General features: G+C 39.6%; 1 protein-coding gene across 2 annotated transcripts in view; it reads right to left on the reverse strand.

Moving 5' to 3' along the window:
* Positions 1–1,600: 1,600 nt before the first annotated feature.
* prkacba (protein kinase, cAMP-dependent, catalytic, beta a) overlaps positions 1,601–18,688 on the reverse strand; it is a 21,566-nt gene continuing 4,478 nt past the window's right edge. Inside the window, exons 1-10 of one of the 2 annotated variants that reach the window (XM_048976769.1) lie at positions 12,213–12,497; positions 7,671–7,732; positions 7,331–7,459; positions 6,219–6,317; positions 5,226–5,308; positions 4,559–4,685; positions 4,319–4,414; positions 3,858–3,980; positions 3,199–3,363; positions 1,601–2,812 (exon numbers count right to left, since the gene is read on the reverse strand). In XM_048976769.1, the coding sequence (XP_048832726.1) occupies positions 2,687–2,812; positions 3,199–3,363; positions 3,858–3,980; positions 4,319–4,414; positions 4,559–4,685; positions 5,226–5,308; positions 6,219–6,317; positions 7,331–7,459; positions 7,671–7,732; positions 12,213–12,387 (1,185 nt within the window). In that variant the 5' untranslated portion in view covers positions 12,388–12,497 and the 3' untranslated portion in view covers positions 1,601–2,686. Of the gene's footprint in view, positions 2,813–3,198; positions 3,364–3,857; positions 3,981–4,318; positions 4,415–4,558; positions 4,686–5,225; positions 5,309–6,218; positions 6,318–7,330; positions 7,460–7,670; positions 7,733–12,212; positions 12,498–18,688 lie in introns of those variants that run through there. The other variant, XM_048976770.1, reaches the window with a different exon arrangement.

Consider the following 18,688-nt stretch of genomic DNA (forward strand, 5'->3'; position numbering starts at 1 on the left):
CTTTGACCATGCTGTAGAATCTTTCATTTCGGGCGTGCCGGACATGTCTGTATCTATATTCTCTGTATTACCTCTTACTGTTAGGCCTACTGCTCGAAGCTTGTTATATTACCCACGGCCCTCTGCAGGGCGTGGCACTCCCGACATGCACCTTTTGCGGTAGACAAACTTTTTTCTTAGGATTCTTTAATGTTGTGTCAAGTTTTAGGTGACCAGGGATTCCTAATTTTTTTGATCGTCACGGTGTTTATTTCGTTTGTAGTTATGCGCAGACACCGACGGTAAGTGCGACCCCAGGGATGATCTATGACGGGAGAAAATAACAGGTGCATGGGGAAAACTAAACAGGATATGAGTAAAACTACCGGACCCCCCCAACTTTAAACAAAAAATAACTTGTTATATACTGTACGACAAAATGTCAATTTGATGTGTGGCTTTTCTATTCTGTCACTTAGCCGACAGACAGGTGCCCAAACGTTGGGAGCGCTGCGGTGGTGGGGGTCACACACTATCCCCACCCACGCTCCCCCCTCCCCTCCCTGCCACTTTTCACAGACACACATCCGAACCGCTGCAGGAGGGGCGTTCATAGGAGGATAACGTCGGACACACCTCCTCTCATTCTACGCTCTCTCCCTTTCACAGGGTTTCTTTCATACTCATACAACACTCGCTCCAACACAGAATGTCCGAGTCTTTTGCAGACACAACCAGCCTACAGAGAGGCAGCCTACAGAGACCTAGCCTACAGAGGGGCAGTGTACAGAGAGTCAGCCGCAGAGACCCAGCATACAGAGGGTCAGCTTACAGAGGGGCAGCCGCGGAGGGCCAGCTCGCAGAGACCCTGCCTCAGAGACCCAGTCTACAGAGGGGGAGCCGCAGAAACCCAGCCTACAGAAACCCAACCTACACAGGACTGTAGTATCTGCAACATTTCCAGCCTCCGGACCGGAATCATTCACCTTCCAACACGGCAGACCCAGTGGTAGACAGTCACCTTCATAACACAGGCTATAGCATTTCAGACACAATCACACTCATATCCATAAGCACACGATTGAATTAAATCAAATTGAATAAATAATAACCAACCGTAACTAATTTCATATACCCCAACATCTGGAAAAATTATCAACCATGAACAATATTTGTGACGTCACATGGCCCACACCTGGACCTTGCCTGGGCCCTGGCCTGGCCCCGCCCCCTTTTGACCCCAATCCTTTGATTTTCATGACGTTTGACCCCAATCCTTTGATCTTCGTGACCTTTGACCCGATCTGTCAATTTTATGTGAGCGGTATGCCTCTACTCTCTGACAAGTAGATCTTTCATTACACAGAATCTGCTACGGCAAAACATACATCTCTTGCAAAGTCAAAAGGGTGCATGAAATATGTCTCGTCAGTGTCAGCCTTGCAATTAAACCAAGTCCAATAAAAATCTATAGCAGGGCTCGCACTAACAAAACTAACAAATATAAATAATGAGTTCTATTTTCAAATTTATACATATTCATTTTGTCTAAGGATAGTATTATTACTCAGGACAAAATGTCATCAGTTACGCCCAACCAACAGACACACACACAAGGATATGATGGCTACATCCTAAAGTTTTTAATGAGATAATAGGAAGTCTTCCAAAATGTGGAGAACTATGCCATTTTAAATATTTTAAAATTACATTTATTAGACAGTTCCCTAATATGTATATAAATACAAACAACAGTTCAGTGCTGAAATGAACAGAGACAATACATGTGATGAGAGATGCCGATCATGTATGTAGCTTCGGTATGTGGAAGTGACTGTAATCTGGGGTGCAATGTCTTAAAGTGCGATGTCTTAAAGTAGAGAGTTTAATATACAAATCTACCAACTGCCGCACTAATTTTTCCTCAAAAAAGACAGAAACAAATCTCAAACGTGAAAATATGGCAATTGAAATATCCTTTGAGACTCATAACAGAGTGAATTTGTTAACATACATGTACACATGCTCAGTCCGACTACACTCTACCAAATACCTACGAATAAACACCTTCGCTTTCAATTGTCTCCAAAGAGATTTTCTATTTACAGCTGAACATACCCAATATACAATAATACAAATATACAATTCAGCGGGAGAGGGCTCAGAAATTTTCCGATGCACAAAATCTAAAAATCTTAAAAATCATAATTCTTCAAAATTAGATGACCCAAAAACAAGTATAACTTATAAAGATGCCAAAGAGTCAACATAATGTTGAGTTAGAGCTGTATTTATATTAAACTTATATAAAAAAAAAAACATATAAAAGGACAAAACAGGGGGCTGAATTAAACTGAAGAAATGTCCATTCTTCAGTTCAAATTAACAAGTGCGATAAGTGCTGTATAAAAAGGGTTCATTGTGTGTATTTTAATTAGTTTCACGTTTCCTTTTCTGCAAAACACCACTCTCTTAAAAAAAAAAGGGGGGGGGGGGTGAATGACATTTAAGACAGTGAGGAAAAAAGTGCAGCCTTCGTGTCAGAGCACTAGGGGGTGTCTGATTGGATGTGTCACTGTATGAGAATCCTAACCGCACTCATGGACCACTGGCCATGTGTAATGGAGGTGCTGTGATGAGATGTCAGTTCCACCCTGTCTTAGAAGTGCAAAAAAGCCTGAGCCCTGATAGAATCCCAGGCCTGACATTAAAACTCGGAAAAGTCCTTTGCACATTTTTCTGTGACGGACACGCGGATGTCCTCCTCTTCATAGTCATCGAAGTTGCTTGTGTCTCCTGGGCCTCTGCACTTTGGTATGAAAGGAGCCTCTACCTGCAGGAGCAATTATTTATGTTTTATTTGATCAATAAAATAATTTTTAAAAAACTCTCCTTGAAATTTATAGCAAATGAATGGTTTTAAATACAACCTTCAGCAAAATATATAAAACTTAAGATTATTTTTTCAGTTTGTTTAATGACACATTATTGTCCGAAATTTTTGGTCAAAACCTTTAGCATCACACTCAAATAAAATGGAATGTTTAATCACTGATTTAATGACTATCTGAATTAAAAATTAAACTGCATTTAAAATGTTTTGTAAATGTACTTTGTAGGTTTAATGTGAATTTAACTGAAAATGTCAGAGAAGTAACAATTTTACGTTAGTTGAACGTAATGGAGAAAATGATGGAAAAATACATCCTACAATCATACCTTTCTTTCATAGATGGCGATCCAGTCTGTTGTGGCAAACCACTTATGATTTTTAATGTCATTGACGCCATTTTTCAGATTGCCAAATCGTTTGGTCAAGTCCACCTGAAGCAAATTCCTCAAGAGGTCTTTCAGATCTGAGCTAAAGTGAGAAGGAAATCGTACCTAAAAAATTAAGAAAAGAAAAAAACTCATATTTGGATGTCCTTAATTCTGGTGATGGACAGCTGCATCAGAGCAAAATACAACAAGCAAGAATAAAAGCACCACTGGCGTTCAACAGTACGTAGTCACAGTGATATTAATGAGAAAATTCAATGGGTGTATGTCAGTAAAAGTAGTAGTAAAAGATAAAAGATAAAAGTGAGTGTGAGATGTGACTTGGTCTATATTTAGGGGAAAAGATCCAGTGCTGCAATCATAAACTGCTGCAGGTCTGTCACTGCATTGCTCAGATGGTGCAACTAGTCCTAGCTCAGCCAGCAGATGGCGCTCAGCCAGGCACTGGGCCTGTGCCGAAGGGCCTAGTGAAATCCATGTGTAACCTGTACGCTCTCATTCTCACGCCACTGTGACCTGATGAGACAAAACTGACGTTCACACAACTAGATTAGACCCTGCGAAATTCACAATTCACCAGCCGAGACATCTCTTCCTACCTTTCCAGCTACAATTTTTTCATATATCTGGATGGGCTGTTCTGCAAAGAATGGAGGGTAGCTAGCTGCCATTTCATAGATGAGAACTCCCAGTGCCCACCAGTCCACTGCTTTGTTGTAGCCCTAATCGGATGGACATTAACGATTATTAGGGACGTGAAAAAGTTCAGAGACAAATTCACAACTGGAGTTGCAGGCCAAGAATCACAGAGACAGCATGGGCATTTTATCATGTACCAAAATATCGGAGCTTATATCATACTGTAATTATCAAGATGTGACAATTATATGAACTTTTTCAGCCTGGAAAAAGCTAGAATTCTATTTTCCTTTATAGGAAAAACTGCTTAGATCAAACAAAGGTATGAAGTATGGATAGTAACAGAACAGATACAGACAGGCTACGAAGTAACAAAAAGTGTTCAAGGAGACATTTTGAGATGAGATATAAACTTGCATACCTTGCTGAGGATGATCTCAGGGGCAAGATACTCGGGTGTGCCACACAGTGTCCACGTCCTGCCTTTTACTCTTTTGGCAAACCCAAAGTCCGTGACCTGAGAATCAGGGAACATGTTATTGGACAGTATACTTTCACATATCAAACTACAAACATCTTATTAAATATGCATAATGTGAACGCTAATGCTTCTAAGTGCATGTTTTAGTTACATTCAAAACTTAAAAATAAAGTTAAATACCTGAATATACCCATGTTGATCGATAAGCAGATTTTCTGGCTTTAAATCTCTGTAGATAAGGTCTAATGAATGGAGGTACTCAAATGTCAAAACAATCTGAGCTGCATAAAATCTTGCATGTGGTTCACTGTGGGTCAGAAAAAAAGAGGCTATTGCATATTATGAAAAAAAACTAATGAAACACACACACACGTTCATATTCAAATGTTTGTGAGGACCGCCCATTCATTTCTATGAAACCCCAATCCCGACAATGGCAACGTTCACCCCTACTCAGCCCTACTCAGCCCTACTCAGCCCTAACCTTAAGTAACCAAACAAAATAAAATTTTTTGACTTTTTTGTTTTTTTTTTGTTGCAGTCTCAGATTTTTACAAAATTGACTTTCCCCTTGTGAGGACCTAAAAAGTCGTCCCCACAATGTCAAAATTACAGCTTTGGTCCCCACAATGTAATCTTTACCAAAACCACATGCACATACACCAGAAGTTGCACTGCTAGCAGAATTGGGACTATCCTTTGGTAAGCTAATTGAGATGTGATCAAAGTGTAGAGTATTTGCAGCTGAAAACGCTAAATGGCAAACAGGTTTGGTCATGACATGTAGACATTACTGCATAATTCAGAAAACAAGAGAGTGAAGCCATGAAGGAACCTTCTCACTCACCTGAACCTTCCAATTCGTCTAAGATGGGAAAACATTTCTCCGCCTGGCACATACTCCATTACCATGTACACGTTGGAATTGTCCTACAAATAGAAAGGAAATTTCAAAGGATTTGAAACTAAGAACCACATTTTATTAATCTAAGCATATTTAGCTTTGATTTATCAGTTTCAAAACAGTCTAATTTTCACAACAATTTCCATCATATCAGTTTGACAACATTTATTTTTTTCCAATAACTTTGCGATAGGGCGTGATAAATAATAACATACAGAGAAATAATATTTATATATGATGATTCTAGGATAAATAACTATATTTGAATAATGTTCAGTAATTGTCCTTTGCAGTAGGTATTCGTCGGGTTACGCTGGGCAAAATTTTCATGGACCAGTCAAACCAGAAGCTGTGGTGATGGTCATTAACTTCAGCCATTTCAATTTTTGCCAGCTGCGATTGCAATATGTGAATTTTACGGGATGTAAAAAAAGGCGTGGCTTGAAAATTTATTTTCATGTTTTTGGAAGTTAACCAGGGGGCAGCATGGTGGTGCAGTGGTTAGCACTGTTGCCTCACACCTCTGGGACCCGGGTTCGAGTCTCCGCCTGGGTCACATGTGTGTGGAGTTTGCATGTTCTCCCCATGTCGTCGTGGGGTTTCCTCCGGGTACTCCGGTTTCCCCCCACAGTCCAAAAACATGCTGAGGCTAACTGGAGTTGCTAAATTGCCCATAGGAGTGCATGTATGAGTGAATGGTGTGTGAGTGTGCCCTGCGATGGGCTGGCCCCCCATCCAGGGTTGTTCCCTGCCTCGTGTCCATTGCTTCCGGGATAGGCTCCGGACCCCCTGCGGCCCAGTAGGATAAGCGGTTTGGAAAATGGATGGATGGATGGATGGAAGTTAACCAACCCGTTGGCCAAACCCCCAGCGTCATGTGGCCTGGTAGAATAATGGTCGTTGACCATGGGCTGGGAAGTCATTGTACAGGTTTACCTTGAAGGCGTACTCCAGACGGACGAGAAATGGAAAGGACACCGCCTGCAGGATTCTCTTCTCATTCAGTGTGTGTTCTACCTGCTTCAGCTTCACCACCTTCAAAACACCCATGAAGAAAAGGAAGGTCTGAGTTGTCAGGTGGAGCTCAGTCAGTTTAGACTTTTCCCCGCAACACAGGCTGCGATTCAGCTGTCCTGAATTCACTCCTATCTAGTAAAGCTTCCTTATACAGACAGAAAGACTCCACTACTCTATATAATCACATATGTAAAAGTTGGCTGGAAGAACTAAGTACAGAGTCCATCCAGCTGCTTATTTTCAATAGTGTTTGGGGGGGGGGTGTAGAGTTTTAATCAACTGTATTTTCACGCATTTCGAAATATATTTTGAAGTGTCAATAAAAATAATTATGGAAACAATTTTATTGCCTTTTAATTATAAATTGCAAATTTATGAATTTTAAAACACTCCAGGCGTTGGTCCACGAAGACGGTTATGCAATACAACCCAAAATAATTGAAATTTTTGAGAGCAGTAGTATTTTTAAACACAAAGACTTGAAGGGAACTGGCAGTTTCGTTTTCACTTCACACTAGAGAAGTGAGCTTCTTAAATTATGCTATAGCTTACACAGTTACTAGACACACTAGCAGCATAACAGTACAATTAATTCAAATAGTCATTTCTGATAAGCAAATGGTTTCCTTTTAGTATTTTTGTCAGTGATTACAAATTCAACTTTAACATATCTATATTACATTATCATATATACATTTGGAAATAACTAACAAGCAGAACATGACACATTATGTGCAAACATTTAATCAGTAATGCCAAAAAAATCATGGGGAACGGTTTAATATACTCACATTGTCAGGTAAGTTTAGGCAATTTAAAATTTTTAACTCAGGTTTTTAATTCAAAACCCAAATAATGTTTGAAATGAAGCCAATACGAGACAAGGTGGTACAACAAAGCAACGTAAGAAAAAAGCAAGAAAAACAGATTGTTCAGTCCTTTTAGAGAGTCCAAAAGTTAGCTTAACTGATGGATATTATTTTCAAAAGCAACAAATAAAAGCGAATCAAGAAAGATAACCTGTGCCCAACCTTTTGTTTGTCCAGAATCTTCATGGCGTAGTACTGATCTGTTCCTCTACGCCTAACCAGCATTACTCGCCCAAAGGAGCCAGTGCCGAGGGTTTTTATCCTCTCAAAGTCATCTAGAATAGTTGTGCTCTGTGGAGGAAAAAAAAATGGTTTTGGACAGTTACAAAAGAACTATACTATGTGTTTTATTCAGTTTTGGCAATACGACGATTAATAGGAGCGGTGATGTTAACGATTTTATTCCGAAATGTACCTAGTCAATGCGTTAACTCCGCATTAAAGATACCTGATATAATTTAATATAACAATAGTAATGTGGACAGCATACGAAACTTCTCACCTGTGGTGGACACTCCCATTTTCTTAAGAAATCTTCTTTGGCTTTCGCTAAGAACTCTTTCACTGGAAAGAAAGTAAAAAACAATATATAAGCAAACACGTAAAATATTTAATTGAGATAATTGTATTTCTATATATAAAATGCATTTATGCAGATAGTATTTACACATGATGCAAAGACGTTTTACAGAAATATATTTTCTGTAGTCAGAGCAAAAACACTTAAGCTAATTTTATAAAGAGTGGCATTTTTTGCAGAATTACAGGACTACACTATAACAGAAAAGATCGTACATCTGTGAGGCAAGACATGGACCTACACAGAAAACATAAGCAATGTTAAACTGCCCATAGTCACAGATTTACCAAAAAAATCTATTATCAGTCAAAATATTTTGTGCAGGAGAGAATTTTATTTGGACTGACAGGAATCTAAAAAATGCAGACTTATAAAATGCTCTAAAGATGACAGTTTAACTGCACTCTAAGTGCAGAGCACTTTTTGCAAAATGAGGGGTATTTCGGTCACTGTGGACAAGTACTGAACGGGAGAGCATACCAAAAGTCTCTACAGTTCACCAATGGTTTTCAGGAACATTCACCCATACGGATGGTAGGAGGAGGAGGAGGAGGAGGAGAGAGAAGAGAAGAAAGAGGAGAAAGATTGATTTTACAAGACACCAGACACAAGCAGATCACACGATAAAAGCACAGAAGAAAACATTTCCTAATTAGCACTAACCCTACACATGCCCTGCAGAATTGCTCAGTGACACAGTCACAATGACTGAAAATGTATATAAGAATAAGTAATTGATACTGGTTTTATTTTGTCACACCAGTACATTGTTGCTGAAGTACAGTCTCCCTCCCTTTTCTGATATTCGTAATATGGCTTCAGTCTCTCTTATCTCTCTGCATGGAAGTTGCTAATGTGACCCTCTATCTGCATGCTAAGGTGTGCGCTTGTGCCCAATTCACGCTCCCAGTGCTCCGCTGCACCTACATACTACGCCTCCCCGTGCTGCTTAAAGTGAACAACATGGCTCACTTTCTACCAAACGGCAATTAGAATTTTGCGTTAAATTTGGTTTTCGCGCTTTTCAAATACTGCTGTGCGTCTAAAATGTAATGAAGTTAAAAGTGGGTGTGTTCTCATGCATCAGTGAAGCCAGACTTAGGCAGCAGAACTACATGACAGATATTACAAAACAGAGAAGTGGCTCCAGAGGAGAAGAACGGGAACCCAGAAGCTAGACATGTAAACAGCACAGACATAAAAACGCAAACACGCTACTACACAGCATGACAGCACATTTACAATGAGCTGAGCCCTGCTGACCATCCCCATGACATTTACAAAAAGGGGGTGATTAAAGGTGATTAAAAATTAAAGGTTCCATTTCATTAAACCCAGTTAATAAAACTGTGGATGCAATACTCTGTATAAGGTATATCAAATTACCAAAATATAGGGGTGTAATGATGAATCGATTATTAAGGTGCCAACTGAAGTTATCGATGTGTAAAATCAGAATCTATTTTGGGGGGTAAACTAAAGATACTCTGACTTCTGGGTTTCAGGTAAACATACAAAGTAGCAGAGCTAGCACATGAATTTCTACATTCATGCAGGGGCGCAGGCTCATTAATATTCATAAAGGAAGCACCATGATGCATTTGGGAAATGCCTCTGTTTTGTAGTGGAAAAAGTCATTCTTTTTGCAATCTACGGTAGCATTATTCAAGACATTGAGATAACTGACTAGTTAGCTAAGTAAAAAGTAATGTTAGCCTTAGAGATGCTCAACATATTGGTTAACATATCGGTATTGGCCAATATTCCTTAATAATCAAGATATCACCATTTGTTTGACGTGTCGATCTTGGCCAGTGTTGTTTACTGATATTTAAAATTAATCAGTATTCAAACTATCGGTTAAATTAATAATTGAGTAATTTGCTAATTCATTTCACAAGTAATCCCTTATGTATAATAAAATATATACATATAAGAATTTAAATTACATATTGCAATTGACGAGAGGCAGGAACCAAACCTGGAACTACCCAGGTGCCAGCCCATCGCAGGGTGCACGGTGACTCACTCACACATACGGTCAATATAGGCACTCGAGTTCACTTAAGCTGCATGTTTTTGGACTGTGCACAGTTGCACTCAGGTTGTCATCCCGGAGGTTATTAAAATGATGCAGTATTCATCGCAAATAAATTCAAAAATTGCAATGTGAGCTTATTCTAGTACTGCTCAGTCATACTCAATACACACAACACGTTCACAGAAAAATTAATTATACTAATATTATGCCGCTATTATGTACCATATGTGTTATGTAAGATGATGCTACTAAGCGTCAGGATTGGCCTAGCTTTCTTTTAGTAGCGATTATCTTTAGATACTGGAATTGTAGAAAATTTCTTAGTCGTATATGGCTATAGCCTCACATTATTGGGCGAGTCCCTTAAATGTGAAAGTCTTCTGAATATCTGCATTTTTTTTTTACTTCTAAACACAATTGAGGCTTTCCCTCTTCATTTTGACTACTGTGTGCTATGTTGTGTCTTTCTTCCACCTTAGAGTAGAAGTTTAAATAAAATGAAAAGCAAGAGTGTTCAACCCTTATCAGCAACATCAGGTTACTGTGGAGTGACCAGATCGCTGTAGGTGGGTACACTTATTATTGCTCTGGTCACTCTGGTTGCTGTTCTCAGGGAGTAGCTGTTACTGTGGCAGATCGGCTCCTCCTGATGATGTCCAATGTCACTCCTGTCAACGGGCATATTATGAGACTCAGATTAAGGAAGTCTGAGTGTGTTGTCTGTTCTCACAGTGTATGTTCCGACCGCAGTGAGTGCTATCTCAGGGAGGGAGACATTTTATTCGCTTGGTGGTTGAAGGGTGTCCATAAGGTGACACTCCACATCATCAATGCGATCACTGGCACTGACAGGGCTGGCTATGAGAATTTTGTTGCACAGGTGAACTGCGGTGAAAGAGGTTCCTGGTTCCTTGTTCCTGGTTCCAGCAATCTGAACCGCATCGCTGGATTGGTAATAAAGTACTGGTGGTGCAACAAAGGAGATCAGTCACATCCTTGTAGACAGACGCTGGAGGCTTCTGCAGAACTGCAGGATCTACAGAAGAATTTGTGAATTCTGACCACAGACTTATTGTTGCTACTCTGAAGATTCGGCATAGGACCAGTAGGCCACCACCTTCTAGGAGAATGAGGCTGGACCTGGCCAGACTCCAAGATCAGGCTGTTTATAATGAATTTGTGCGCAGTTTGTGTGAGGAACTTGCACACTTGGGTGCAACTGCTGACTCTAATGTGATGTGGGAGACCTTCTGTGACAAGACCCTGAAGGTTGCTGAGGGTTGTGTTGGTAACTTGATGTTACTGATAAGGGTTGAACTCTCTTGCTTTCCATTTTATTTAAACTTCCACTCTAAGTGGAATTATGTCACTTTATGAAGCAAGCCTTCAAACAATCCCCTAATCTTCCATAGCATGTGTGACAAAGAGCACCGCATTGCACCCTGAGATCTTCCATAACGTGTATGACAAAGAGCACCACGTTGCTCCCCGAGTACAATCCTCCATACGAGGCACCACTTCATTATAAGTTAAACATGTATGTTAAAAAATAGAAAGGGTTGACCCTTAATCTCAACACCAGTTTACAAAGAGAAAGACACATTAGACTGGAAAGGAAGAGATACTGAGTTTGATCATGATACCGAGTACAAAAATAGTGGACAACAACCAAACTGTTGCAAAAGCCTCGTCTGATGAAGCCACATACGACCGCACAGCTAAAATGCGATGGTAGACAGATACAGACGTGCAACCGGCCCCAGCAATGGTTACATGCATGGTGCTGCAGAGTGTGTGGGTGCTGTGCACTTAGTAAGACTGACTTAAATTCTATATTAGCATACATTTCTATGGAGGTGCACTAATGGCACAGCGAAATGCAATGCATTCAAAGTGTATCAATAAATTAGTGAAGTTACAAACCCCAGTCTGACACAACCCATCACTAAATCAATACTGCTAGCGCAGAAGGACTGAAACATTCCAACCACAAAGCCTCCCAACACAAAATACATTCAATAAATATTCCTCCTGGTTTTTAGTGAGATCATACATCACAGAAGGATGGAGGAGCAACCATGTCAGCTACTAATATACCACAGTGCTATAAAAAGTTTAATCACAACTCCAGATACCAGAGACCAAAATATTACAAAAAAATTTCTCATTAGCTATACTCATTTTAAATGAACCTTATTTTCATTAATTAGTGAACGTGATATACCCATTAAGTCGCAGAAATAGAATCTACATTGAAAAACCCAGTTTCAGATTCCAGTGGACACTGGCATGAAAACATACAGCTTCGCTTTATGCTGTAAAACAGGCTACAGAAAGAAACTGAAGTGATGCCTCAGGATTTCACCATCATAGCAGGCGAGAGCCAGCTCAAGCCATAACATGAATTCTGAAGGTGCACTTACTGCATAAGTCCCAAAAGGCGGTTAATTCAGAGCAAGGCCCGTCCACATCCTGCGACCTTTGTTCTTGGCCCCCCTTGCGATACTTGTGAAAGAAACGGCTGAGCCGTTTGGAGTTAGCGCCTGTAGACTGGCTGTAGCTCTGATCCTTCACCTGGGCCATTTCCACAACATGCATAGACTCTCGGGGCAGGCAAACATACAATGGAGCTGAAATATCTTCAGTGCAGTGTGATAGAAACTTCCTGTTTTCAAAGTACGGTTTCTGCTGCCTGGCTTACCACATGCACAGTTTGTCTTACTTCCTGTTAGCGATAACATGCTCAATGTCTAAAATAAATGCAAACTGTACATGTGACAAAAAGTTTCCAGTTTAGCCACTCTGGATTATATTTACCGCAATATTTCAATCTCACGCAAAAATAGCCTGTGCTTTTTTCTTATTAATGCTCTTACCATAAAAATATTGAACTTGTTTTTTTTTTTTCTTTTTAAAAGAGGAAAATTAAACACTTAAAATAATTACAAGCGTTTTTCTAATAAAGTTCGGGATGTTTTTATTTCAAAATGCATTTGGTTTCTGGCAGTGTTAAAATGTGAACACAAGGTAACCCTAATATACGACATTCAGTTAAAGTACCTTTGGGGACATTTTATTTTGGTTCTATGATCAAACCTGCAATAAATAGGCAATTATATGAGACATCCTAAACCTATTCACTGCTGTTTTAATGGTCCAATCAGGGTTGTAAGAACAAGAGTTATTGGGTAGGGCATGAACCTCCCTCCCAAAAAGGAAAATATTTACATTTCCTCACTTCACCCCCCCAAAAAAACAGACCTTTGCATTTAAATTTAGTTGTGCGTGCCCCCTATACCCCCTCCCAAAACCCACCAAATCAAACCTCCTATGTGCTTGGTCATTGAGCGATAACTTCCACCTAAAGCTTGATGTTCTCTGAATTGCACTATGGAATGTGCAGTAGGGTTAAACAAAATGCAGTTTTCAAAGTTACCGATAGGTTGTTTTGTTAAATCTCGCGATAAGCAATATTGTAGCGTTTGTCAGACAGAGACATCGCAATGGACCGAACAAGCAGCAGCAATCACTACCCTGACCCACACTGTCCACCGTGCTGCCTATCCCGACCACTCCAACGCCACGTGGTGGGGATACAGGCACAGGCGCGCGCGCACACACACACAGGTTTGTAATTATATCTTTGTGGGGACACTCCATTCATTTCTATGGGGAAAACTCTAATCCCAACATGGCGACCTTAACCTCTACCCAGCCCTAACCTTAACCATTTTTAGTTTTTTTGATTGCATTCACACATTTTTATGAAATTGAAAATAGTAGGTTTTCATCACATTGCGGGGACATTTGGGTATATCTGCCCCACACACACGCTATTTACATCAATTAACATTAATACTACACCTGACATTACATATAGCACAATAACACCACAATACATAACAAATACAGCTAGGAAACTATTTACATTATTTACACCGGACTAACATGTCTCGATGCCTGAAAGGTACCTCCAGCACTACAATATTATAGCTGTTTATTATTAATTTATTATTAAATATAAATTTATTTCATTAAAATACGCATTCAACAATTATCCGCAATCCCAATATCGTCACATATATAATATGCGGGACAAATTATATTTGTCCTGAAAGTAATATAGTATATTAAGTAAAGCTATCTTCCATATATAGTTGTGAAATCCGGCTACAGAAGACTAGTATCAAAAAAGTTACATCAAGGTTATGATTTTAACAGCCTAAAGGCACACTTGGTAAAGGCGTCATTAAAATACATAAACGTCGGCACATCTAGGGTCTCCTCCCTGTCACTCTTCCAAATGCGCTGCTTGCACTTCTGAGCGAGTTTTGTTGTAGCAATTCGGGATAGCAGTTTCAGGTTTTTGCGGCTCAAATGTGTATGAGCATATCTTTGAAATGTACCTCCTGATTGCATTTCTGCATCCCTTCGATCTTATATTTTCCTGCTGGTATATCGTGCTTTTGGCAAACTCTCCAATCATAGTTCACAGTACGGCGGGCATTGACGATTTCATTTTTAGATGCGAACACAACGCACGAACATAAGGGTTTGTAAAAAAAAATAAAAAATTCAATGTTGTCAACTTTAGTCAGCTGGCTGAAAGATTTTCAATTCGAGGTAAGTCTGCACACACATGCACACGCATTTACATGTATGTAAGAGTTCTATTACCTTGTTACTTGTAAATAACCTGTAGGGTTTGCAAACTACCCAACGCTTTTGACGTAGCTAATTTTTGGTTTATAATGGGATAATATAGATTTGCCGTAAAATTTCTTGCGTGCGCGTGAGAGTCCGAAAGCGTGTCACGCAAGATGCATGACATTTCAAAGCAAAAGACTCGATGTTGCAAAAACGACAAAAAGTACATTAAAAGTACATTAATGAAGTAGCTGGCAAAATTTATTAAATCTATATTTGTATATTGACTAGTTTAACAAAATATTTCCACCGACATAGATGGGACAGCTATTCACCGACATTACCAGTGTGTGGAATTCTTCCCGTGACACGTGGGATTCCTCCCACGAGCCATTGATGACCAGTTGGCATCTCTAAATTCCCCGCAGTGTGTAGATGTGTGTTAGTCTGCATGTCCCTTGTGATGGATTGTCACCCTGTTCAGGGAGTACCCCTGCTTTGATGTCCCATGCTGGCTTGGGCAAGCTCCGTACCCCCCAAGACTGTCTATAATAAGTGGTTGGATGGATGCAATAATGCATGTCAATTTAAGACTTTTTCTGTTGTCACCCAAACCAGGATAAAGAATAAGAACATAAATGGATGTCATACATTCAGCAGAGAGAGCAATACAATATAAATGGGTAAATAATATAGGGAAACCAGAAACGCAGCTAATAGGTGGGATACCACTGTGCATAAAAACACCAATGCATTATCCAAAATTGTATGAAAGGCAACAGTGCCCTCTACTGGTAAGGCCACACATTTCAAACTATTTTTTCAATTTCTAAATTCAGTATTCCTGAAATAGGTCTAATCCAAAATTAGAGGAGTTGAAAGGAAAGTATTTTCTTTTTATATCAAGATGTTAAAGGACTTCTGAAATACAAGTGCATTAAGTTTTTAAGCATTACAGTACTACTCTGTGATCTATTTTAAGTGCAATTTCTACAGACACATTTTAACAGAACATCTTAAGATGGAAGAAATTTGATTATGGTAATTATAGACAATGATTCACGAAGGCACTAGCAGGAATGTTTACATTTAGTAATCCAAATCCCAAAACTGGACAAGACCAACATTTAAAAATATACATTTAAAGTTGCAATTTAAAACAGATAAGATACAATAACAAGGAACATGATCGCTATATTTGAACTAAATCTTATTTAACTATAAACAGTGAGTTTGACTCACTGGCTGACAATCTCCATCTCATAAGTCATACACTGAACATCAATGCCCAGATACTACATTGACCATTAGTGGCATAAACTCTCACATTACCTTCAACAACTAATAAAATTATTCCTCATTTTATAAACAGCTGCTAAATTACTATATAGATTTTGTTTCCCTAAAACAGTGGAAAATTACACCAGTTTGTTTTTATGTACACTGGAGATCAAAATTAGAGAAGAACCTACAATTTCCTAAATGTCAAGGTCACTACGTAATCCTATTTGGAAGTTATCCAAACAGGAGTAAAAGAGCAGTATTTCAACCACGTGTCATGAGTTACATAAATTCAGAAGTACAGTATAAGAAACTTAAATGAGATATTTGAAGAAGAACACTGATCAAAATTAGAGAACACATTCAGATATTAGTGTTAATCTGGCAGCTGGTGCTAATTTCCTTAATTATCTGACAAATCCTATTTAACCGGCAGCCTAACTTTCCAGTTATCAATGACTTTGCAAAATGTTGAGCCGTTCTAAAGTGACCGAAACCCTCCGGCACCAGCAGGTTGTCCAGATGAAGGGTCATCAGCCATAGCAAGAGAAGCTGGTCGTGATTCAGAAATCTGTGATTTCTAGAATATTGCACCTTTACAATGTCACAAGCCCATTCAAGTCCCCGAAAAAGGCTGGTCGTCCACAAAAGACAAATGTAAGAGAGGACAGGACAGTGCGGAGAATGTCAATGGCGAATCGTTTCAACGCTGCAGCTGGAATTGCTCGCCAATTCAGTGCTGAATGGGGTTAGGATCTGTCTCCTCATACAGTGTTTCGACATTTAAGAGCATTTGGACTGACGGTCGACTCTGCAGTGACCAAGCCTCTCATAAGCAGGAAGAATCAGAAGATTAGACTAGACTTTGCTGATGAGCATGTTGTGTGGAGAACTGGTCCAAAGTTCACTTTAGTGATGAAAGAAAGTTTAATTTAGTTGGGGCTGATGGGAAACATTATGTTCATCGTCAAACTGGGGAAAGACTGAAGCACAACTGTGTTCAGAAGTCAGTGAAAGGTGGAGGAGGAAGTGTCATGGTTTGGAGAATGTTCTCTGCAACAGGATTTGGGCCTTATACAGCTACATGGCAGAATGAATGCAAATGTTTATCAGAACCTTCTTTGGCAACATGTGGTTCCTTCTCTGCGTTCATCACCCAACCAGCCAGCAATTTTCATGTGGGACAATGCCTCCTGTCACACAGCAAAACCGGTCAGCAGTTTCTTGAAACTGGAAACACTGAAAATTTGAAATGGCCAGCTCAGAGTCCTGATATAAACCCACAAGAAAACCTCTGGAAAATCCTTGGCAACAAAGTTAAGTCTAAGAAACCCACTACAGTCCCTGAACTTTGGAGGAGACTGCAAGAGGAGTGGGCCAAAGTCACACCAGAGCTGTGTGAGAGACTAATGACGTCCTGTGGCCGCAGATGTGCTGAAGTCATTCAAAGCAACGGCCTGTACGCTTCCTATCAATTTATGACTGTTGTAACCTTAGGAAAATTTAGTTGTGATCTTTCTTGAGCTACAGTCATTGCTGTTGTCTGATTTTGATCACTGTATTTTTTTGTTAAATTTTCATGGTAATTTTGTGTAACACTTTTCTAGTAGCATGGTATAGCCACAGCAGTAACTACTTAAAATGTTGAGCAATGAAAATGACATTATTTATGAAAAAAATCAAGTGTTCATAAACTCTTCTCTAATTTTGATCGCCAGTGTGGTTGTGTGAATTTGCCAAATACACATGTCCTCCGAATAAATACCAAGGATGCCATTAGGCTTCAAATCTAGGCTGATTACAAAATTAAATAAAATGCTATTTGTGCCGTTTATAACATAAATGTGTGAAATGAGTAGGCTGCTTATATTTACATAAGTTCACAGAGCTGTGATCAAAGTGTAGCAGTTATTCTAAAGAAAAAGAAAAAAGACAGCGAATTAGCCTACTTCTAGCCTACAATTCTATCCAGAAAACGGACATGTCCACTTTAACGGGCTTTGCCGCCGCTACACTTCCCGCTGTACCGGCTGTTTGTTACGACACGGACACTTATTAGCCAGTTCTGCCATCAAAAGTAATAGACTTTCCCCTCTTTTGGTTGAAAAATAAACGACCACCTTCGCCGTCTAAGATTCCCTCCTCGAGGAACTCGGCAGCCACTAAAGCAGCATACTGACAGCAAGATGAACCACACACATTTTATTTATTGAAGAAAAGAGGTTTTGCAACAATGCTCTTGGATTGACTTACACGTGGTTCTTCATAGAGGAGTGAGCAGTAGGTATGCAGTATTGATCAAATAAAAATCACATAACAAAACAAATAATTCTATGCTTTCGTGAAGGCACTTCCTCGTAACGTATTACTGAAGCACCAGGAAATCCTGGCAAGAATTATTATTATTATAATGCATTTGGCAGCACTGGTGGGCAGGCTCCTTTGTAAGAGACAGAAATATTAATTCTCAGTGAACGTTACCGCATGATGTGAATGGGCTGCGCATATATAATTCATGAACAGTTATCCAGCATATGTCAGCTGCATTGATGCAGTCATTTTACTACCCTAGAGTTGGTAAACAGAATAGGAGCAAGTTCTAAAAAATTGACTTAAATCAATTTACATTCTTAGAAAGCAACCAACATTAGATAGTTTCTAAAATGAAAAAAAGAATCTATACTGGATTCTCAGACTCCTAAGTGGGAGAATTACTGAACTTTCCTTTATTAGTATGTATCCTAAACGCAGAGTAGCAGTAGCGACATTTAGTGGCATCTCGACTTTAAAAAACAGCAGAGGCAAAGCAAGAATATAAAGCGGGGCATCGACAGCCAAAGCAGTCAGAGGTCTGGCATTTTTCCCCACACAAGTGGGGGACGGTTATGTGCAGCGTGAAAAATGCAAAAATAAAGCGGCGTAGCACGCCGTGCGTGGAGGAGCATCTGAAAGGGAGGTGGCTCACGTTAGC

This window comes from Brienomyrus brachyistius, chromosome 15 (genome assembly GCF_023856365.1).
Source record: "Brienomyrus brachyistius isolate T26 chromosome 15, BBRACH_0.4, whole genome shotgun sequence".
NCBI lineage: Eukaryota > Metazoa > Chordata > Actinopteri > Osteoglossiformes > Mormyridae > Brienomyrus > Brienomyrus brachyistius.